The sequence below is a fragment of the Dipodomys merriami genome, unplaced genomic scaffold, assembly GCF_024711535.1.
Source record: "Dipodomys merriami isolate MVZ:Mamm:240054 unplaced genomic scaffold, mDipMer1.0.p SCAF_64, whole genome shotgun sequence".
NCBI classification, from domain to species: domain Eukaryota; kingdom Metazoa; phylum Chordata; class Mammalia; order Rodentia; family Heteromyidae; genus Dipodomys; species Dipodomys merriami.
The window spans coordinates 1,934,965-1,959,498 of record NW_027206224.1 but is presented as its reverse complement, the minus strand read 5'-3'; the positions used below and the strand labels follow the sequence as shown (position 1 = coordinate 1,959,498).

Genomic DNA, 24,534 nt, shown 5'->3' with positions numbered 1-24,534 from the left:
AACATCTTGCCAATATGGCTAGGGTTGTCATAAGCATCAAAACAGTTTTCAATTTGTTTGGATAAAGATCAAGGTATATTGTACGGTAAATGCATTTTCAGTTTCTTTGGTACTGACATTTGAACTCAAGGGTTCAGACTCAGTCTAAGCATGTTTATTTTTATTTTTAAAAAAACTGTCAAGCTAGGGCTGGGAGGGTGGTTCAGTGGTAGAGCGCTTGCCTTGCATGCCTGAGGCCCTGGGTTCGATTCCTCAGCACCACATAATCAAAAAGAAAACAGCCGGAACTGGTGCTGTGGCTCAAGTGGTAGAGTGCTAGCCTTGAGCTGAAGAGCTGAGGGACAGCGCCCAGGCCCAGAGTTCAGGCCCCACAACCGGACCCAAAAAAAAAAACTGCCAAGCTAAACTGGACACTGGCTCAAGTCTGTAATCCTAGCTACTTAGGAGACAGAGATTGAGGAATCATGGTTTACCTTCAGCTCAGGCATAAAACTTTACAAGATCCCATCTCAACCAATAGCTGGGCATGGTGGTGTACATCTGTTATCCCAGCCACAAGGGAAGCACAATGGCTGGGTGCAGTGGTATGTGTCTGTCATCCACAGCAACATCACAGTAGGGGAGTTGCAGCCTAGACTGGCTGGGCATAAAGCCAGACCCTATCTTGAAAATAATCAATGCAAAATCAACTGGGACCATGGCTCAAGTGATAGAGCACCTGTTTAGCAAACTGGAAGCTCTGAGTTCAATCCTCAGTACTATCTTCCTCCCCACCCCCCAAAAAAAACAACCCTGCCAAACTACTGAAGTAGATTCTTGTTTACAACCTTGCCATATTTTGCTTAATACTCCTTTTTCAGCTATGTTTTTTCCCAGACTATAGCTCATTTCTTATTTTTTGACACTCTTTTAAAGAACAGAAGTTTTTAATTTTACCAAAGTCAAGCTTACTAATATTTCTTTCATAGACTTTACCTTTGGTGTCATATTTAAAAACATGCCATACACAAGGCTATCTAGATCTAATATTATTTTACCTTGTAGGACCTTCTGTAGTTTCATATTTTCCATTTAGGTCTGAATTAATTTTTGTGAAAGGTGTAAGGTCTCTGTGCAGATGTATTTTTGTTTATATCAGCTTGTGAAAGGAAATTTTTTTCTATTGTAGTGCTTCTTTACCAAAGGTTGGTTGTTTATAGGCATGAGGGTCTTTTTCTCATTGATCTACGTTTCATGCAGAATTTTAAAAAAGGAGTTGTTGTGTATGATAGAAATGAATAAGAGGCCATCTAGATTGTAGGTAATAGTTCTATTTCAGTGCTTAAAAATAAAAAGTCCATAATATTCTAGAGACATTTTAAGTGAAATTTAGCATAATAATAATGCTAGCAAAATTATTCTAAAGGGTCTTATCCAATTACACATAGGTCTCAGAAAAACTTGATCTTTTTTTTTTTTTTTTGGTCATGGGGCTTGAACTCTGGGCCTAGGCGCTGTCCCCGAGCTCTTCAGCTCAAGCAACCACTCTACTACTTGAGCCACAGCGCCACTTCCAGTTTTCTGGTGGTTAATTGAAGTTTAGAGTCTCATGGACTTTCCTGCTTTGAACCACGATCCTCAACTCTCAGCCTCCTGAGTAGCTAGGATTACAGGCTTGATCCACTGGCGCCCAGCAACCCTTTTCTTAAATATTTGCCATATTTACTTTAGACATGCATATCCTTCCCATTAAGATATAGTAACATAAGAATAGTTACTTGTTTTATACATAAAGATAAGCTAACATATGTTGTGGAGCTAGAAATTCTACCATGTGTACATTTTGCACTAATTTCTAATTGTGTAAACAAATCTGAGGGCAGTATAAAGTAGTATTTCCTGGTAAAAATCTGACATATACCTTAAATTGTCATTTTCTCAAGAAGGTGGTAGGAAAAGTGAAGGATAATTGTTCTGTGGTTTTACAGTATAAAATGAGATTATTCAAGTTATCAGAAAATGGTTAGTTGCTTGACTGATTTAGTTGGATAATGAAATGAATGAATAATTAAATAGTAAACACTCTTTTGGCCTTGTCTCCAAAAGTATTTAAGATCCCCTGAGGTTTTCAGTTTTTCACAGCCTCATGCAGCCTGTGGTCATTATTGGAAAAGGATTATCACCAATACTTCTTACTGGCTATATGTGTATCTTTCCTAGTAGGTAATGTGGCATTATTAGCTTTGTTGTTGTTGTTCACAAGGTTGAACCTGTGGACTTGTAATTGCCAGGTCGACACCCAACCACTTGAGCCACACACAACCCTTTTTTGTTTTAGTTTTTAGATAGTATCTTATGCTTTTTACATAGGCCAGCCTTTGACCATAATCCTCCTGTTCTCTACCTTCTGAGTAGCTGGGATTATAGGTGTTAGTCACCAAATCTTCCCCTCTACTCCCCAAAAAAGATTCTTACATAATTTCTACTCCTGTTTTCTAGGAGAAATGCCTTTTTGCCAGTTATCAGCCTGGTCCCTTCTAAACCTAAGGTGCCTTTATCTGCTGACTTGCCTCTTTAGATTACACAGTTAAAAATGGCTTGATTTATTCTAAGGAAAATGTATAAAATATTAAGCAAGAATATGGGCTTTAGGGTCTGACTTCTTGGGTTAAAATCTTAACTGTCTTCCGGTTTCTTACCTTGGGCATATCACTTAAGTATTCTATGCTTTAGTTTCCCCTGTTTAAAATGTAGGAACTAAGAGAAACTTGTTTCATGGGAGATAAATGAGTGTGTGTGTTAATTTGGAAAAGTATCTGTAGCTGGCAAGTATTGCAGAAATGTTAGCTATACTTATTGAGTGTTTGACACAGGTAATATCTGATTGCCCTGTGAACAAGAAGTAACCCTTACCCTTTATATTCAGAATATGTTTCCTGGGCTTAAGCTCTGTTAACATTTTTCCACATTCATTTCAACTTGGCATCTTTTATTTCATTTTGTAGTTGAAGTCAAGTGATTTTGCAGTCCTGAAGCAGTTGCTCCCTCTGTTGGAGAAGGTTTCCAACACATACCCTGACCCTGTCATCCAGGAACTCGCTACTGATCTCCGTATCACCATTTCTACCCATGGAGCCTTTGCCACTGAGTCTGTCAGTGTGGCTGCCCAAAGTACCCTGAAAAGAAAAGATCCAGAAGGGAAAATAGAAAAGCAGCAACAAACCAGTCATGACAGACACACAGGGGTAGCTCAGAGCCACCTGGAACAACAGCAAAACCATGAGAAATCCCCGCAAATGGGCCAGGAGTATAACACTCCTTTCATTCCTAAAGAAGACAGCGAGCCCAGCACTATCACAAATAAGAAATCAGGAAGCATCACCACAGAACAGCTCCAAGAGGTTCTTTTGTCTGCTTATGACCCTCAGATCCCAACTCGAGCTGCTGCCCTACGAACACTTTCCCAATGGATAGAGCAAAGAGAAGCAAAAGCCCTTGAGAGGCAAGAGAGGCTTCTCCAGGTGAGTAGAATACTACAAAGACCTGGGGCACAGCGAGGGCCCTGTCCAAGAGAATGCATTCAATTCAAGTGGCTTTGGGTCACTTACAGAGTATGAAGCACTGTTCTGGATTATCCTCCAGGAAGTTTTCCATTCTTTCCTTTTTTCATTTTGTGATACTGGAGTTTGAACTCAAGGCTTTATGCTTGCCTCTTTTTGTATTATTTCAAAGTAGCATCTTACTTTATGCCCAGACTGGCCTGTAATCCTATTTGTGCTTCTATTGTAGCTGGGATGATAAATATGGGCCACCACACCAGCCATTAGTTGAGATAGTCTCCCAAACTTTTATGCCCAGGTTGGACTTGAACTGTGATTCTTCAGTCTCTGCCTCCCAAATAGGTAGGCATGATCCATAGCATCCAGCTTCCTACAGGAACTTGTAACTGGTGTGAGGAAACAAGACTTACTCATAGCAAGCTGGGCACCAATGGCTCCCACCTGTCATCCCAGCACTCAGGAGGCTGAGATCTGAGAATCACAGTTTGAAGCCAGCCAGGGCAAGAAAGTCCATGAGACTTTTTATCTAATGAACCACTCAAAAACTGGAAGTGGAGCTGTAGCTCAAAGTGGTAGAGCTCTAGGCTTGAGCAAAAGAGCTCAAGGATAGTACCCAGTTCCTCAGTTCAAGCCATACACCCAACAACAACAATAACAAAAAAAAAAAGAAAGAAAGAAAGACTTAAGCATAGTAAAGACTTGGAAGACAGGGCTAATCCATTGAACATGAACTGAGTCCATATAGGCAAGAAATACTGCAGAGAAACAGTGTTGCAATCTTCTAGGGTATGAAAATCTTGGTATGGCCTTTACAAACTGGTAAAGTCTGAGCATCTGAAAGAAAGAGCAACAGGAGCAAATTCCCAGATATGGGAAGGTATCAATCCTAGGGAAGTCACCTGTCTTTCTTGGCCCCTTGTAGAGAAGCATTGAGCAAGACTGGATCTCCTCCATCACAGAGAAAATGCTGTAAATTCTAGAATTACACAACAGAACAATAATGCTTAGTGAGGATCTTTTTTCTCTGCCTCAGTATGGGTTAGACATTAAGAGCAAGGATCTTGAAACAACTGATTGGGAACCAATCCCAGGTCAGCTTCTTGGACAACTCACTTAAACACTTGAGACTTCAGGACAGTGATGATCTATATGCCGTAGCCATTAGACTAAAAATTATAATTCTAATTGAAACATGTTATTATTATTAATTGTATAGTAATAATAACAATGTCTATTGAACCAGGCCATATGCCTTACACCTTGTTTATAATCTTATAGACATTGTTTATAATCTTCATACAATTATAATTTTGGTATTATCCCATTTTTTAAATGAGAAAAACAAAGACAAATATGCTGAGGATTTTCTGACTCTGAAATATTGCAGCAAACTTAAATGCACATTTTCTTTAAGTAGTAAAAATAACCTTGCTAGCTGAGCAGTGGTGGCTCACGTCAATGATCCTAACTGCTCAGGAGGCTGAGATCTGAGGATCATGGTTCAAAGCCAGCCCAGGCAGGAAAGTACATTTGAGCCACACTTCTAGTCTTGGCTTTTTGCTGGTTAATAGGAGATAAAAGTCTTGAGAGTTTGCCTAGACTGGCTTTGAACCTTGATCATTAGATCTTAGCCTTCTGACTAGCTAGGAAGGATTATAGATGTGAGCCACCAACACCTATCTTTATAATCTTTTTTTTTTGTCGGTCGTGGGGCTTGAACTCTGGGCCTGGGCGCTGTCCCTCAGCTCTTCAGCTCAAGGCAAGCGCTCTACCACTTGAGCTACAGCACCACTTCCGGTTTTCTGGTGGTTTATTGGAGATAGGAGTCTCACAGTCTCTCCTGCCTGGACTGGCTTTGAACCGCGATCGTCAGATCTCAGCCTCCTGAGTAGCTAGGATTACAGGCATGAGCCACCAGCGCCCGGCTTTATAGTTAATCTTTACTTTGATCAAAAGGGTTTTGGAAACCAGGTACCAGTGGCTCATGCCTGTAATCCCAGCTACTCAGGAGGGTCAGATCTGAGATCGCAGTTGGAAGCCAGCCTGAGCAAAGAAAGTCCATGAGACTTATCTTCAATTAACCTCCAGAAAACCAGAAGTAGTGCTGTGGCTCAAAGTGGTAGAGTACCAGCCTTGAGTAATAAAGATCAGGGACAGAGCCCAGGCCCTGAGTTTAAGCTCCACAGCCAATAACAACAAAAAAAATCCCTGACTATACCTGAGCTGCTGAATGCTATGAATATAGTTGTAATTTTCTTTAACTTTACTTAACCTTTATCTGCTATACATAATCAGTCACTGAGTACTGTCAATTCTTTTTTCTAAGAAGTCATTCAAATATATCTTATTCTTTATTTCCCTGACTGCTATCCTAGATTAAGTTTTTCTTACTCCCTACACATTCCAGCCTGACCATCTTCCCAAATTGCCTAATCTTAGACTCTCCCTAAAACACATAAGATGTAGAGACAGCAATGTTATAAAACATGGCTGTGCAAAAGAGACATGGCACTTTACATGGAGCAGATACTCTTGTCTTTCCTTAGACATCAAGAAGGAACATGGCCAATCTTTCCTTGGCTCTTAGATTCAGAACCTAGCCTGCCACCATAACAGCATCTTCTAGATAATCTATAACCACTGCAGTTGACACCCTGGGGAATTCCTGATTTATGAGATGTATTCTGAGTCATGTATTACTGATGTCAATTGAAAGACTATAATGTGAAAGATTTGTTTAAAAAAATAAGGTAAATGGACTCAAAGTTATTTCAATAATAACATCTCTATCTCCCTGCAATTGCCTATGCTTTGTTAGTGCAAGAGAACAGGATCAGATTGTGCTGCCAATTGCACAGAACCCCCACACCTTACCTCTTGTGTCACATTCTGTAGTTTGTCACATCATATGTGAGAATGTGGTCATTTGGATGACAGAAAAATGTTGAGACTTATTCTTCCTGATACTGATTTCCATGACTACTGCTAGTAAATACTTGACTACTCCAAGAAGTATCTCTTCCTACTTCTCCACTTTTTAACTGTTATAAAAATTAGACTTCAAAGCACATAGACTATTTTCTTTGCCAGATTCTAAGCCAGACCAGCTCTTAGTTATTACAAGTAGAAAAGCTTTTACTCTTTTGAGGCTACAAGTAAAGGGGTCCTTTGTGATTCATACTGCTCTGTGTTTGTGGTTCTAGATATTCTTGGAGAACTTGGAACATGAGGACACTTTTGTGTATCTATCTGCAATTCAGGGTAAGTTAGTCCTGGTTAAAGGACTTTGAATCTGTGGAATTTTTTGGTAATAATTTTAGTTTTCGGGGGGGATTCTTTGTTATTCTAAGTCTCCATTACTTTGTGGGTTCTAAATCTAGAGAGAGCATAGAAAATTAGGTAACCTTCATAACAGGATAAGAGATAGACATAGGAGATAGGATGAACTCAGTTTCCCCAGGTGCTGTCAAGAACTGGGGCTCTAAAGGCCATGAACCAGCCTTTCATTCACCATCTTCTCAGCTGGATGGACTTAAGACTTTAATTTCGGCTGAGTGCTGGCGGCTCATACCTGTCATCCTAGCTACTCAGGAGGTAGAGATCTGAGGATTACAGTTTGAAGCCAGCTGGGGCAGGAAATCCATGAGACTTTTGTCTCCAATAAACTACTCAAAAAAGCCACAAGTAATGCTTTCGCTCAAGAGGTAGAATGCTAGCCTCGAGAAAAAGAAGCTCAGGGACAGCGCCCAGGCCCAGAGTTCAATACACAGGACCAGCCAAAAAAAAAGTCTCATGGTCTCAATTGCCCATGTATGTATGAAGAGGTTTCAGTTCTATAAGATAGTTACTTTGGGGGCTGGGAAGGTGGCTCAGTGGTAGAGCGCTTGCCTTGCATGCCTGAGGCCCTGGGTTCAATTCCTCAGCACCACATAAGCAAAAAGAAAAAAAGCCAGAAGTGGCGCTGTGGCTCAAGTGGTAGAGCACTAACTTTGAGCTGAAGAGCTGAGGGACAGTGCCCAGGCCCAGAGTTCAGGCCCCATGACCGGACCCAAAAAGAAAAATCTATTAAAAAAAAAAAAAAAGGGCTGGGAAGGTGGCTCAGTGGTAGAGTGCTTGCCTTGCATGCATGAGGCCCTGGGTTCAATTCCTCAGCACCACATAAGCAAAAAGAAAAAAGCCAGAAGTGGCGCTGTGGCTCAAGTGGTAGAGCGCCAGCCTTGAGCTGAAGAGCTGAGGGATAGCGCCCAGGCCCAGAGTTCAGGCCCCATGACCGGACCCAAAGAAAAAAAAAGATAGTTACTTTTTGTTGGATTGCTGGTATTAATATGCATAACTTTAGATTTAAATCTCTTTTTTTTTCTGGTATCATAGCATTGTGCCTAAAGCATTACTACTTGAGCCACACCAGCAGCCATGCTTTTTACTGGTTATTTGGGAGATGGAGACTCTTGGACTTTTCTGCCTAGGCAGACTTCAAACCAAGATTCTCCTCCAGAATAACTAGGATTACAGTTGTGAGCCACTGGTGCCTGGTTTCAGATTTAAATCTTAAGTAGGTTGATGTTATCAGTTATTGCTATTTAAACTACTCAAGCATTCTATGGCTTAAAACACAGATCATTTATTATCATAACATTTTTGCATCTACAAACCAGTTGAGGTTCAGCAGATATAGGCTGGGTTTGACTGGGAAGCTCTGCTTCTCCCTGCAGGTCTTGGGGCTGGCTCTATGCATACATTCCTGATTGTGCTTGGTCAGGAACCTTCCAAGCATGTTCTCATGGAGATGATGTTGGAAGTGGTAGAGAGCAAGCAAAAAATCAAGAGGCCTCTTTAGACCTAAGCTTCAAATAACATCCTGTCATTTCTGCCTCATTCTGTTGGCCAAAGTAAGTCATGTAGTCCAGCTTGTAAGTTAAAAAATACACTCTGTTCCTGTAGTGGAATAAACTGCCAAGACCTATAGCACAGTCTGTGGATGTAGAGAGTGCAGAATTCATACTAGTAAGGCAGTTGTTCACACTGTGTGTTCTGTTTACTTTCCAAAAGCAAGGCTCACAAAGAACACCGAAGTGGGAACAGGTTCTGACAGGCTTATTATTTCTGGATGCAATTTGGGTTTGTTGTATACAGACTTACTATTTGAAGCTTAAGAGATAATGCAGAGAGGAAAACATGTAGTGATGAAGGCCTGAGCCTCGGAATTCTTTCTTTACTCAACAAACATGTTGTGTACCTATTATATACAAAACACTTTAGATTAACTGTGAGTTGTGTTGAGATTGAAAGGTAAAACAAATCCTTCAAAGGAAACAAAATGACCACCCAAGGAGGTAAAAAGACAAGTTATGTGAAATCAGGCAAGATGGGGAACTTTTTTCTGCCATTAGAATAGTTATAGCATCATTCAAGGGCCACACAAAATTATCAGTACAGGAAATGGAGATATGGCTCATGTGTTAGACCTCCTGTCTTGAGCAGAAAAGCTGAGTTCAAACCCCAGTATAGACACCAACAACAAAAAACAGATTGTCAATATAGGCAGATGGTCCCAGGTAACTGATAAAAAGCATAGGTATCTGATCTGACCCGCCACAGATCAAATGATTTCACAGCTTATACCACCCTAAAGCTGGAGGTTCCTCATCCATAGTAGAGGGTTCAGGAGAGAAGGTTAATTAACCTAATGCAGAGAGGTAGAGGAGCCCTGGAGCCTCTGCCCCATGGTGCTCAAGAGGCCACATGAGGTTATGTGATATGGAATGGTACTTACAGAAATCAGAGAAATGAAGCTGGGTGCTGGTAGCTCATGCCTGTAATCCTAGCTACCCAGGAGACTTGAGATCTGAGGATCATGGTTCAAAGCCAGCCCAGGCAAGAAAGTCTGTGAGACTCTTACTTCCAATTAACCACCAGAAAGCTGGAAGTGGCACTATGGCTCAAGTGGTAGAGTGCTCTCCTTGAGCTGAAGAGCTGAGGGACAGGGCCCAGGCTCAGAGTTAAAGCCCCACAACTAATCAAAAAAATAAAAAGAAAGAAATCATAGAAATGAATAAAGCAGGAACTGCCAGGTACCAGTGGCTCATGCTTGAAATCCTAGCTACTCTGGAGGCTGAGATCAGATGATTGCAGTTTGAAGCCAGCTGGGGCAAGAAAGTCCATAAGACTTTCTTTTCTTTTCTTTTTTTTTGTTTTTTGGACAGTCATGGGACTTGAACTCTGGGCCTGGGCGCTGTCCCTCAGCTCTTCACCTCAAGGCCAACGCTCTACCACTTGAGTAACAGAGCCACTTCCGGTTTTCTGGTGGTTAATTGGAATAAGAGTCTCAAGGACTTTCTTGCCTGTGCTGGCATTGAACCACGATCCTCAAATCTCAGCCTCCTGAGTAGCTAGGATTACAGGTGTGAGCCACCATCGTCCAGCAATGACACTCTTTTCTCCAGTAAACTAATCTGCAAAAACTGGAAATGGCCCTGTGGCTCAAGTGGTAGAGTGCTAGCTAGCCTTGAGCACAGAGGCTCAGGGACAGTGCCCAGGTCCAGAGTCCATGTCCCAGGATTAACAAAAAGATTAAAAAATAAAAAATAAATCAAAATAAAGCAGGAACTTAGAATGCCTCTAATAAATAACTCAGAAAACAGACCATCCTGGGCTTTCTTAAAAAAAAAAAAAAATACTATAATACTGTCAAGGAGATTTTTTTTTTCTTTACTTTTTCTTTTTCTTTCTTTCTTTTTTTTTAAGGACTAGGATTTGGGAAATAGTGGAGTGTCATTCTAATGTGGCAGCATTGCTGATTGGAATAAGTTCCTTAGCTGATTAACCCATTGAGCTCATTAGCCTTTAGGATCTACTGTCAAAATTGCAACAGTTGGTGTTGTGTTTGTTTTTAGTGATTTTAATTGGTGTGCTAATCAGTTAGAGGCTAATTTGGTGATGAAAAACATGGGAGGTGGCAGTATAATTTCTCCTCTTAGTTCCCTAAGATGGACAAGATTTAACTAATTGATGTTTTGGTGTTTGTAATGTGCACTTAAAAGCCAAGCCTTGGGTGAATTTCCCATTAAGAAAGGCAAGAGCTCAATTTTCCCACCTGCATTGCCAAGGTAGTTTCCCTAAGCCTAAACCACTGCAGCATCAAAGCCATCCAGACTCCTAGATAAGTCCTAAGGACAGGGTGGCCTAGTTGTCCCACTTCATGCTGGGGTATAAGTGTGTGTTTAAAGTTTGCCTCATCTAGGCTGCTTAGATAGCTCCATGTTAGAGCTATAGTGTCTGATTTTGCTTAGTTTGTTGATACATTGGATTTCTTTTATGAGTTCTGTTTGTCTGTGTTATGGTAGAGAAGAAAAAAACAAAATTCTTCTGTCAGAGAATTAAAATTAAGTAAACTCATTCATTTAAGAGATATTGATATTTATTGATGCTTGATTTAGGAACTTCTCATGTACCTATCATCTGACCATCACAGCCATCTGAGAACTAAATTCCCTATGAGTTAATCTTGAGTTTGACTAAAAGACTTATCTTCATCTTTGCTTGTTCTCACTGGGAGAGTAGGGGTGGAGTTCATTGTCCTAGAAGTTCATTGTCCCATATACTACTACTTCTGGCAGAGAATTATTTACAAAGTTGCTAAGTTCCAGTTATCATCCAGTTTACAGATAGATCAATGGTGCCATCTTTTCCTTTTTTCCCTCCTTCTTTCTTTCCTTCCTTCTTTCCCTCCCTCCCTCCCTCCCTCCCTCCCTGCCTTCCTTCCTTCCTTCCTTCCTTTTTTTTTTGGTTGTGGGGCCTGAACTCTGGGCCTGGGCGCTGTCCCTCAGCTCTTCAGCTCAAGGCTAGCACTCTACCACTTGAGCCACGGTGCCACTTCTGGCTTTTTTCTTTTTGCTTATGTGGTGCTGAGGAATCAAACCCAGGGCCTCATGCATGCAAGGCAAGCACTCTACCACTGAGCCACCTTCCCAGCCCCCTTCCTTTTTTTTTTTTTTTTAAAACCAATACTTGTGTTTGTACTCAGGGTTCCACACTTTATAGGTAGCCACTCTACCACTGGGGCGTGACCCCAGTCCCAGATGACTTGATTTTAAACATACTAAAATTGTTTCCCCTTTCTGTAGTCATTCCTCATTGTTGTTGGGGTTTTTTGTTTGTTTGTTTGTTTATTGTGGGTTGTGGGGCTTGAACTCTAGGCCTGGGCACTGTCCCTGAGCTATTCAGTTCAAGGTGAGCGCTCTACCACTTGAGCCACACAGCGCCACTTCCAGTTTTTTTTTTTCCTGGTGGTTAATTGGAGATAAGAGTTTCATGGACTTTTCTGCCTGAGCTAGCTTTGAACCAGGATCCTCAGATCTCAGCCTCCTGAGTAGCTAGGATTACAGGCATAAGCCCCTCTGGTGCTTGGCCCTCATTGTTTTTATTGTCCATACTGTCATACAAGTAATACATTCTCATTATCTTAAAATTTTCAATGACAAGGAAGTGTAGAGGGTAAAAAGCAGAAGTGTATGTCATTTTTCACATTTCAGTTTTGAAATACTTGTTGAGTAATGAATGTGATAAACAATTTAGTGATATTCTTCAGTAAGATAGTATAGCTAGATTATCTATAATGGTGTGGGTCTGCTCAGGTGTCTTCTCAGTCCCTTTCAAATAAAGGACATTGTGGAACCAATAGATGCATTTCAAGGGTCCAAGTGATTCCCTCTCAGTGTCAAAAGGATTTTTGTTGTTTGTGGTGAGAGTACTGGGATCGAACCTGGGTCACATGTATGCTATGTAATTGTTCTACAACTGAGCTTTATACTCAGTCCCAAAAGATCTTGGAATAAAACTCTGGGCTTATTAAAAACAAATAGAAAACCACCTATGCCCTGAGCCAACATGGGAGGTGAAGGGAGTCAGGCATCTTGACATGTCCAGACAAATTACACTCTCTCTTCCATTCTCTTCCTTTCAGAGAACAGTTTTTATTTTTTGTCAAAAGAGTCAAAGGGGGTAAGGTACAAAGCCCAGAAGGGGACTATAGATTCAGGATGGCATTATTCTTAACAGATTTCAAACTGAGCAGGATTGCAAGCCTTAACTTGTGAGGCAATGAACTCTATCTCCTTCTCAGATTTCTACCTCAAATAAAGAAAGTTGAGAAACCATTAACTGAAAATAATTTTATCCCTTGAAGGATCATCTAATTGGATCTGGCATGGAAATTTGGAATGCAGTCCTGTGAAGTTTATCATCTCCATTTATGTCCTTGAAATGGGAAGATTTCTTTTATGTTCTGTCTGGTTTCTGTAGCACCTAATTAACAATGAGCATTTATTAAAAGTCTTTCATATGTGCTCTCTCAGTAAACTCATGAAGTAATTCTGTGAAGTAGAAGTTATCCTAATTTTTTAAACTTCTTATTTATTATTTACATACTTAAAATTCACCAAATTAAAGTATGTAAGTCAGTGGTTTTTAGTATAAAGAGTTTTATGACCATCACTGCTATCTAATTTTATTTTCATCATCTCATATCCATTGTCAGTACTTCCCATTCCTCTTTCCCACAGCCCCTGCAGCCTAATATACTTTTTTTCTCTGCCACTGAGACACACACCCATCCCCCATCTACCTTTTCTCTGAATTTATACTGGACATTCATGTAAATGGAATCATAGAGTACAATGGCATCAGACAAAGATCTTTTCTATCTGGCTCCTTTCACTTTAGTATAATTTTTTGAGGGTCATTCTTGTTATAGAATGGATTGTTACAGTTCATTTTGTAACTCAATACTTCGCCATACTGATTAGCCACAGTTTATTTATCATCAGCTAATGGATTATTTCTACCTTTTCACATATGAATAGTATTGTTCTAGACATTCATGTACAGGTTGTATGTGCAGCCTTTTTTCTGGTTAACTGGAGATGAGTCTCATCCAACATCTATTCTCAGATTGCAGCCTCCTGAATGAATAGCTAGGATTATAGGCATGAGCCACTAGCACTAGGGCCACAGTTAGGGTTTTTGTTTTGATTTTTGTTTTCTTAAGGGTTTATTTGGTCATTTACCTGGAGCTCAAGGCCTGGGCACCCTCCCTGAGCTTTTTTGTTCAAAGCTAGCACTCTACCACTTTGAGTCACAACTCTGCTTCTGGTTTTGGGGTGGTTAATTAAAGGTCTCACAGACATTCCTGCCCAGGCTGGCTTAGTACCTGTGATCCTCAAATCTCAGCCTCCCAAGTAGCTAGGTTTATACACGTGGGCCACTACTGCCTGGATTGCTGTTATTTTGGTCTTCAAGATTGCTCTAGATAATTACCATATGGAATAAATGGCAATAAGTAATGTAGAAATTTCCATTGTATTACATGCCAGTCATACAACCCTACAAGTTAGTAATATCACCTCCATCTTTCTTTCTTTTTGTTTGGTCATAGAGCTTTAACTCTTGGCCTGGCTGCTATCCCTGAGCTCTTCACCTCAAGGCAAGTGCTCTACCACTTGAGCCACAGTGCCACTTCCAGTTTTCTGGTGGTTTATTGGAGATGAGATTCTCATGAACTTTCCTTGCCTGGGCTGGCTTTGACCTATGATCCTCAGCTCTCAATCTCCTGAGTAGCTAGGATTATAGGCGTGAACCACTGGTGCTCAGCATCACCCCCATCTTACAGAAGAGTAGACTGAGGCCCAAAGAAGTTATTTACTTGGCCCAAAGTGACTCAGATAAAAGTGACAAGAACAGGGTTTGAATCCAAGTCCCTTTGACTCTGAAGACTATGCTCTAGCCAGAGTGAGAAATAAAAAATCATGAAGCCCATACTTCCTGTTAAAGGTTTTTTGTTTTGTTTTGTTTTTTGTTTTATAGTGGTCTTAGTATAGGAGAACCAGGCCTGCCTATGGAAATCAGCAAATCAGTCTTTTATAATTTAATAATATACTGATGTCTTACCTACTTGATTTTTGTTTTGAATATTTGGCAATATGTAGAATATTCATTTTTAAGTAATCTCTATGTGTATCTTTGCAGCTCATTTTCCAAACTTATACTTCCTGCTCTGCTTCCCACTGATGGACATCATGTTTCAGCATTATAGTCAGGAGCATTAGGAAAGGCTTCAGAAGTCGGTTCTGGCATTAATGCAGTTTACTTTTTGTCTTAGCCTGTTTTGAGCTGCTGTAACAGAATATTTGGGCCTGGATAATTTATCAAGGACAGACATTTATTGGTTTTATCTCTGGGAGCTGAGAGATTTAAAGGCTAAGGGCCCAGATCTGGTGAGGGTCAGGTGTGGTGAGGGTCAGGTGTGGTGAGGACAGAGACAAGATAGGTTTGGAGGTAAAAGGTTTGAACCCATCCTTTTCAGCAAGCCACTGCCCACTCCCACCCATGATGGCATCAGTCCATTTATGAGGGCAGAGTCCTCATGACTAATCACTTCATAAAAGTCCCATCTCTCAACACTGTGGTAACTAAGGATTGACTTTTAGCTCATGAACTTTTAGGAACACATAACACTGAGATTGTGGAGTTAGGGAAGCCTCTAGCTTTCTGTATAGAACTTTTGAGATTTGTTGTATTTCTGATGCCAGTAAATAGCATGTTTAAATTATCTATTTAAAATATTTACAGATTATTCATATACTGCTGGTAGAAATGCAAAATGCTGAAGTTGTTGTGAAAAAAACATCTGGCAGTTCTCAAGAAGATAAACATAGTTATCATATGACCCACCTGTTGTACCCATATTCCATTTCAGGAGAAGTAACACATTCACACAAAAGTTTATATGTCAGCATTACTTGTAACAGTCCCAAAATAAGAAAAACTAAGATATGGATGAATGGATAATTAAAATCTGGCACATTTATATAATGGAATATTATTTGACAATGAAAAGGAATGATTCATACTTTGATATGAATGAACCTTAAAATGTGGTAAGTGAAAGAAGGCAGAGGGCTGGGAAGGTGGCTCAGTGGTAGAGTGCTTGCTTTGCATGCCTGAGGCCCTGGGTTTGATTCCTCAGCACCACATAAGCAAAAAGAAAAAAAAAAAGCTGGAAGTGGTGCTGTGGCTCAAGTGGTAGAGTGCTAGCCTTGAGCTGAAGAGCTTAGGGACAGCGCCCAGGCCCAGAGTTCAGGCCCCATGACTGGACCCCCCCCCCAAAAAAAAAAAAAAAAAAGAAAGAAGGCAGAAACAAAAGGCTATATATCATATGATTCCATTTATATAAAATATACTGAATAGGCTGATCTTTTTTTTTTTTTGGTCCGGTTGTGGGGCCTGAACTCTGGGCCTGGGCACTGTCCCTCAGCCCTTCAGCTCAAGACTAGCACTCTACCACTTGAGCCACAGCACCACTTCCGGCTTTTTTTCTTTTTTGCTTATGTGGTGCTGAGGAATCAAACCCAGGGCCTCATGCATGCAAGGCAAGCACTTTACCACTGAACTACCTTCCCAGCCCTAGGCTGATCTTATAAATATCAAAAGTAGTGGTTACTAAAGGACAGAGAATTGGAATGGGATATTACATAATGGATATCAGGTTTCTTTTTTGAGGAGATGAATATGTTTTAGAATTACATAGTTGTGATCATTGAATGACCTTATACAATGTACTTACAGTAATTGAGTTATACACTTTTAAAATTAACTTAAGATCTGGAGGCATAGCTCATATGGTAGAGTGCCTGCCTAGCAATCACAGGTATCTGAATTCAAGCTCCAGTATCAGGGAAAGAAAGAAGGAAGGAAGGAAGACAGGAAGGAAGGAAGGAAGGATGGAGAAAGTAGAGAAGAAAAGGAAGAAAGAAGAGAGAAAAGAAAGAACAAAGAAAAGAAAGAAAATAAGGTGGGGCATGGCTTATACTTATCCACTTTGGTGGTGGAGATTGGAAGAATCTCAAGATCTGCCCAGGTAAAAAGTTAACCAGACCCTTATTTCAACCAATAAATCTGTGTGATGTGTGCCTTTCATCTCAGCTACATAAGGGCCATAAATAAGAGGAATAGGGTTCAAGACTGTTCTGGGCAAAAACTGTAGCCGTCCTTGAAAAATAACTGATGCAGAAAGGATTGGGAGCATGTCTCAAGAGGTAGAACACTTGTCCATCAAGATCTAGACTCTAGTTCAAACCCCAGTATGAACAACAACAACAAAAATACTGCCAAAAAAACGTGTTTAACTTAAAAATTCAGTACAGTAGTTTTTCATGGAGCTCTTGGGCATATGAAGGATGGATGGCAGGATTTAGATGGAAATGGAGTCAGAGATTGAGGTGAAAGGGAGAATGAATGCTGGAAGATATTGAGGAGTGAGGCAGGCAAAAGGGAAAGAAAGCAGTTCAGGTTGTCAGTGGCACAATGCAGGCCCCTAGGTGAGGAGCATGATCAACTGGAATATGGAGGGCTTTCCTGCATGGGCTCCAGGGGTCTTTGTACTTTCCAGTTTTCACTTCTCCAACTAATGGCTTGGTGTTAGCTTTCCTGGATTTGAAGGTATCATCCTTGCTAATAGTTACTATTTATTTGCCTTTTCTCCCTCATGATTTACTAGTATTACCTATATATCACATAAAACTTAAATTATTTTATTTGCTCCTCTGGACAACACTGTCAGAGCCAGTATCTATCTCCACATTTTCTCAGACAAAGAAACCAAGACTCAGAAGTTGTTACTTAGCTAACCAGCAGGTAATGGATTCAACTCCACAACCAAGGCCCTTAGAACCTTTCTCAAATCCCCATGGCCCCTGCACTTGCAGGCAATAAAATTAAGCTGTGGAACCAGTTGATCTTGACATTTCCAGCTAAGCAATTACAGACTTCTTAATTTCATGGTTTCCAGGGCTCATTTCAAATCCTTCACCTCTTATTCATGTAGACTAACTGTCACATAGGCAGGATTCTCAAGCAAGAAGGCAATTGTGAACTACCTTGGGCTAAAGAGTTGCTTTTTAAATGTCTACTTTACAGGCTATTAAGGAGCCTGTAAGTACTCTTCCTGCAGAATAGATATTTAAAATATACCCTAGAGCTACCCCTACTTTAGAATAGTTAGAATTGGAAGACAAGTTAAAGAGGATAGAGGAAGAGTGCATCTAAGTAGAATTGACTCATCATACAATACAGTATTCTATACTCTCCAAGGTTCCTATCAGAGTCAGTGGAGGTAGCAGTAGAGGGGTACTTTGTCCTTCTGTCTCTTTCTTTCTCACACTAAAAAGCTTACATGACCCTTCAAATACAAATTAAAATTCCTAATCTCACCAGATGTGATTAAGAGGATCCTTGAAGTTGCTCACACATTTAATAAGCCCAATTATAATTTTTATTAACCCTGACATAGTTCCTTTGTTGCTGAATCATAAGTTTAACATTTTTAACTTAGTGAAGCATCAATTTCACCCTCTTAGGTCATGTCAGATCTTAGACAGTGGTAGAAAACCACCTTTAAATGGTGCCTGTTCTGTTTAGCAACTTAGCTTTAGATTTGTTCATTAGACCTTGATACTTGGCTTTGCTTTCTGACCTTGTGGTACCTCTGCTCCCCCTGAGGAGGCAGGTGGGTTGGGAATGAATTGAGCCTCAGGAAACAGATCTCAGACCTAGAGCTATTGAAGAACTAATTAGATCATCTCTCCAGCCACTTGTTGGGGCATGATCGAAAGTTTTCCTTCTTGAGAAGGCTTTTTTTAGAAGTACATTTGCACATTGTATTCAACTTTTGTTTCATTATTCATAACCTGACCTTAAATAGGAACAAAAAGAGCAGGGTATCCCCTTTCCTGTGCCCTTGTAAGGTACAAGGGTATAATTTTTTAAGAAGCTGCACAGAAGAGGTAAATAAGCATCCATAAAACTCACAGAAGAGATTATCAAACTCCTATTTGGATCCTGTCTGAAGTCACAGCTGATGAGGGAGGGAAAACTGTAAAATACTACCCTTGGCCATTGTGGTTTTGTTTTTCTTATTAGTTAAAAATGTCATTTGTTTACTTAAGAGATACTTATTGAGCACGTCTATGTTTGAGGCCACCATTATAATGAGGGACACTGCTGAGAATAGTCCTGTGGAATTTGTGTTTGGAGGAGAGCAATTATCTATCAACCATACAAACAAATGTAAAATGTGGCCTAGGCAGGTACTCTGAAGCAAAGGCAACAACACAGGGTCCCTATTTTAAGGACATTTTACCCATCAAAGAATGGAAGAGGAAGGCCCATTAACTGAGAGCTGCTATCCCATACTGCAGGTACAGAAAACCAGGTCTAAGGCTGACAGCAAAGACTGCTTGAACTATCCTCCAGAACACCTGCATGACTGGTGAAGAAGGGGGTGGGCCGAGTGGACTCAGAGCAGTACAGTCTGATTTTTCTCTTTTGTTGACTTCTTGCAAAAACAAGATTCATGTAAAAACAAGATTCTACAGTCACAAAAAAAAAATGATTTGAAAAAATCACTGTGTGAAGCCATCTATCTGCCCTAGCAGGATGCTTCCTCTCACATGTCATGTATCATGTCACTCACTCCTCCCCCCCCCACCCCCGCCCCACCAAATCTTCTTACCACTGACAGAAAATGCTGTGGCTTCAATCCCACGTTCATGAAATGCAACATGAAATTGTCCAGTACACAATCTTTAACTATTATGTAAAACATTCCAATTACAGAGACAACCAATAAAGTTATTTTAGACCAGTGGTTTTCAAGTAATTTTTTTTTAAGCAATGGAATCCATTTTCAAATGAGTCTTAAATGAAGGCATAAAAACTCAGGGATTTTTTTTTCCTTTGTGTCTTTTTACTTATGGACTTTTAACATTTCTCTTATAGGAATATGTATTTTCTAATCAAGAGAGAATGTTTTTAAAATTATATGTCTGTTTAGGGAAACTGAATTGTTTATGATGACAAGGTTCAGGGCTAGTGCAGATTGAAACAGATGGTCCCCTCTGTTGTCGTACTCCCTATTGACCTTTTCACAACAAGGGCTTACCAAAGCATGGTGACTGTGTCTTGTTCATTAGGAAATTACATGATGACAGCAGAAACCTTACTAACAAACAGATGTTTTTCCCCAAGTAGCGCTTTTCTTAATGAAATGGTTGCTTAGATACCAGACCATAATAATTGTCTATATTTAGTTTGTAAAGTGATTCCGTTTGCGAAGTTATTAAGTCAGAGAATACTAATTAAATAGAAGGGAACATGTCCATTATTTCTTGTCTCTCAGTTCAGCAACCAAATGGTTAAATCAGTAGCACCATTTCATCCAGCTTGTGTCTCTCCAGATGTTCTTCCTCACAGGGGACCAACCAGGAAAATGACAGCTCCTAGAACATCTATAACTGCTGCAGCCTAGCTGTGTTTCATCTTCTGCCACTATGTGTTGGTAGCCATCCCATGTGACACTAGGTCACTGAATGCATCAGTTAGGTCAGGGGGTGGACACCTGTATTTGAGAAAGGGAAAATAAATTCCTCTCAGAGCTCAGTAAAGGTGGTATAAAGGAAGAACCCTAGAATGAAGTCTCTTGTTTAGAATGACAGAATTTATAGGAAAAATAGATATGCTAGCCAACTACAGAGATCTTCACCCATACTGTATTTGTCCGGTGAATTAAAACATATACTCTTAAATGTAAACTATAAAATCTAGAAGAGGGCTGGGAAGGTGGCTCAGTGGTAGAGTGCTTGCCTTGCATCCATGAGGCCCTGAGTTCGATTCCTCAGCACCACATAAGCAAAAAAAAGCTGGAAGTGGTGCTGTGGCTCAAGTGGTAGAGCATTAGCCTTGAGCTGAAAAGCTGAGGGGCAGTGCCCAGACCCAGAGTACAGGCACCATGACTGGCATAAATAAATAAATAAATAAATAAAATATAAAATAAAATCTAGAAGAAAAAGATTTTTGTAGCTGGGCACCGGTGGCTCACGCCTGTAATCCTAGCTACTCAAGAGGCTGAGATCTGAGGATAATGGTGCAAAGCCAGTCTGGGCAGGAAAGCCTGTGAGACTCTTATCTCCAATAAACCACTAGAAAACCAGAAGTGGCGCTGTGGCTCAAGCGGTAGAGCGCTTGCCTTGAGCTGAAATGCACAGGGACAGCACCCAAGCCTAAAGTTCAAGCCCCATGACTGACCAAAAAAAAAAAAAAAAAAAGATTTTTGTTATGCATTGTCAGTAATGATTAGAGAACTCAGCTGATAAACAACTGTCATATAGGGTAATGTATTTAAAACACTTTAGAAAGTGTCAAAGAGCTCACAGGGAAATGGAAAATTACCAAGCCAACCTCTGAAGAGAAAACCAGAACTCTTAAGAATAAACACAGCATAAGAACCCACATTTAGGGGCTAGAGGTGGGTAACTAATAGCTAAGAAGAGTGTTTTCCTAGAATATACAAGGCTCTGAGTTTGATTCCCAGCACCCAAAAAGAAAGGAAGAGCCTAGTACTGGTGCCTATAATTCTAGCTACTCAGGAAGCTGAGATCACCGGGATCACGGTTTGAAGCCAGCCCTGATTCAAGTGGTAGAATGCTAGGCTAGAAGGAAAACATACAGGGACAGGTCCTGAATGGAAGCCCCAGATCTGGCACAAGGGAAGTGAGGGAGAGGATGGAAGGGGAGGGGATGGTGTGTTTATTATTGAGTTCTGGTTTTCTCTTCAGAGGTTGGCTTGGTAATTTGTCACTTTCTTATGAGCTCTTTGATGCTTTTCAATGTATTTTAAATACATTACCCTATATGACAGTTGTTTATCAGCTGATCTCTCTAATCATTACAAACTGGAGGAAAGGGGAGGGGGAGATGGGGGGAAATGGGGAGAGAGGGATGGAGAGAGGAAGGGAACGAAAGAAAAATACCTTTAGGAAATAAGAAACAACAATGAAAAAATGATACAATAGATTTTTTGGGGGGGGGTCCAGTCGTGGGCCTGAACTCTGGGCCTGGGCGCTGTCCCTCAGCTCTTCAGCTCAAGGCTAGCGCTCTACCACTTGAGCCACAGCGCCACTTCTGGCTTTTTTTCTTTTTGCTTATGTGGTGCTGAAGAATCGAACCCAGGGCCTCATGCATGCAAGGCAAGCGCTCTACCACTGAGCCACCTTCCCATCCCTGATACAATAGATTTTTTAAAATAATGGAACATCTAAAAATAAAATAGTAGAAAAACTAAAATAAAAAACAGTGGGTGAGTTTTGCAGTAGATATAGCTAAAGAAAACAATAGTAGAACAAAGCAGAAAGGAAGAAAAGTATGGAGAATGAAGCATTAAGAGAATATATCTAGTTTCTGAATGGAGAAATCAGAAAGATTAATAGATCTGATATCCTAAAAGTTTAAACTCACGTTGAAAAGAACCTTAATTAAAATGTAAAGTATAATTATGGAAAAGAGATTTGCAACAGAAATGGTAAGCTCGTAACTGTTGAGACAAAGTAGATTTGTGGTTGCCAAGTGCTAAGGGATCTGGTTAAAAAAAAAAAGGAAAATGACTAATGTCATTAAAAGGAAACTGACTAATGGGTGGGAGGGTTTTGGGGGGGTTGAGTGATGAAAATGTTCTGGAACTTAAGTAGTGCTGATGGTTGCACAAACGATGTGAATATCCTAAAAACCACTGCATTGTACACATCAAACTTTTTATGGTACATGAATTACATCTCAGTAAATTGTTCTCCCTCTCCCCTCCTCCTCACATTCTTATAGGGTAGCCCAGGCTGCCCTAAAATTCTACTTCCTCCTACTTCAATCTCCCACATGGTGTGATTACAGGCCTGCCCACCAGACACAATTTTTTTTTTTTAAGGACAAGCAAATGGTGAATTATTTTATTGCATAAAAAGCTCCTAGGGATTAATAAGAAAAATACCTAGCAGATAAATTGGTACAAATTCATTAATAGGCAAGATTTAAAATGGGAATTTCCATTAGCACTCTTGGTAAGAAATTTAATTGGAATGTTTGTGGAAGACAGCAGTGAAAATGTTTGTACCCTTGGAGCCAGTTACTTCTCTTTGGAGAATGTATCCTAAGGCATCAATGGGAGGCAGTTGCCAGTAACAATTCTGTCTAGGAAGCCTGTGAAATCTTTCCACATTGATTAACTATACAGATGGCTCTGTATGGGAGTTACCTTGCTGGTGAAGAGTGGTAGCACTTTTTGCAACACAGCTTATCTGTCCATCTTCAGGATGCCTACCCTTATTCTATTCCCTTTATCACTCCCTTCTCTCTGTGCCCTCGTTATTCACAGAGCATACAACATATCCTGAACTCCTTTGTAAAATTGGCATTGCCTGTCTAAATACATTTGTATCATCAAATGACAGTACCTGACACACACAATCACCCATTGACACTTGATGCATGAAAGAATTACTTCTTCTGCTTATATTACCAAGCTTTGAATTTTGTTATAGCTTCAGATTGCTGCTACATAATCTGATACTACTGTTTTGGTATCTTTTTCAACTTGACCCTTTTTCTTCTACTTTTTAACTGAACTTTTTTTTTTTTTTTTTTTGCTAGACCTGGGGCTTGAGCTCATGGCCTGGGCACTGTCCCTGAGCCTCCTTGTGCTTAAAGCTAGCACTCTACCACTTGAGCCACTTCCAGTTTTCTGGTGTTTAATTGGAGATCAGAGTCCCATGGACTTTCCTGCCCAGACTGGCTTTGAACCGCAGTCCTCAGATCTCAGCCTTCTGAGTAGCTAGGATTACAGGCCTAAGCTACTGGCTCCTGGCTCTGAACTAAATTTTTTTTTTCCTGCAGCTGAACTAAAATTTTAAAGAAACCTTTTCAATTTCAACCTTTCTAAGAAACAATATTACTGCTAAAGTTTTAAACCTTATCATTGGATCACTTTGAATTATGTATTAAAAGTGAGAAGAATATACTTTCCTCATCTAAGCAAAACAAGACTGTTAGAAATAAGATGATCTACAACGGAAATACTATGTGTGTATATATTTACTCAGAATGACATCTGAAAGAAAAAGATCAAGCAAGGTGCCAATGGCTCAGACCTGTAATCCTAGCTATTAGGAGGCTGAAATCTGAGGATTGAGGTTCAAAGCCAGCTCAGAGGAAGCTGAGATGTAAGGACTTTGGTTTAAAGTTAGCCCAGGCAAAAAAAAAGTCTATGAGACTCTTAAGGAATAAAAAGTTGGAAATAGAGGTAACTCAAGTAGTAGAGTGCCAGCCTTAAGTGGAAAAAGCTAAGGGATAGCATCCAGACCTCAATACTAGCATAAATAAATAGCCAGGCACAAGTGGCTCTCACCTGTAATCCTAAACTGAGATCTGAGGATCACTGTTCAAAGCCAGCCCAGGCAGGAAAGTCTTGAGACTCTTATCTCCAATTAGTCACAGAAAAAGCTGGATGTGGAGCTATGGCTCAAGTGGTAGAGCTCTAGCCTTGAGCACAAAAGCTAGGGACAGCACCTGGGCCCAGAGTTCAAGCCCCAGGACCAGCAAAAAAATAAAATAAAATAAATAAAAGGAAGGTAGGCAGGCAAGCCTCTCCCTTCTATAGATGTCTGTTATCTATTATAGTTCACAACTTAGCTCCAGATTTGAACCTGAGTATGAAGGTGAAGTTAATTCCCTGTGTGGCTCTTGAGAGCATCCCTAACTAGGTTTGGAAACTACCTGATACTATAGGTAGTGTTTTTGTGCATGTGCTCCTTTTTCAGGAGAGAAAGGGCTCTTGGGAGGACTTTTACAGAAGCTCTCTCATGGTTGCTGATTTCACAATCATCACTTTCTCTAAGCCAGTGCTAGCCTGGGGCACCTATTACAAACACATGCCTAATCATCACATTGGGTCATCTCTAGGCTTAATTCAGAACAAAAGAGAAATTTAGGTAAAGCTTCCACTTTCCCTCTGTCGCTGGCTAGTTACCCCAGGTGTAGGACAAATCTCATCGACTACCAAGCATTCCTCAGGACCCTGGAAAGATGAGCCCTATCTGTATTATGTGTGCATGTATGTGTA

General features: G+C 40.4%; 1 protein-coding gene and 1 non-coding gene across 5 annotated transcripts in view; both read left to right on the top strand.

The window, feature by feature from the left end:
- The window catches only part of Tango6 (transport and golgi organization 6 homolog), a 141,772-nt gene that overhangs the window by 57,992 nt on the left and 59,246 nt on the right, over window positions 1-24,534 (top strand). For 3 of the 4 annotated variants that reach the window (XM_070004718.1, XM_070004719.1, XM_070004717.1), the window contains exons 13-14: window positions 2,985-3,500; window positions 6,743-6,800. In XM_070004718.1, the coding sequence (XP_069860819.1) occupies window positions 2,985-3,500; window positions 6,743-6,800 (574 nt within the window). The remainder of the gene's footprint in view (window positions 1-2,984; window positions 3,501-6,742; window positions 6,801-24,534) is intronic. The other variant, XM_070004721.1, reaches the window with a different exon arrangement.
- Window positions 18,325-18,449, top strand: LOC138815456 (small nucleolar RNA SNORA26). The gene has a single exon (XR_011368321.1). It is a non-coding gene; the product is annotated as a small nucleolar RNA SNORA26 (small nucleolar RNA).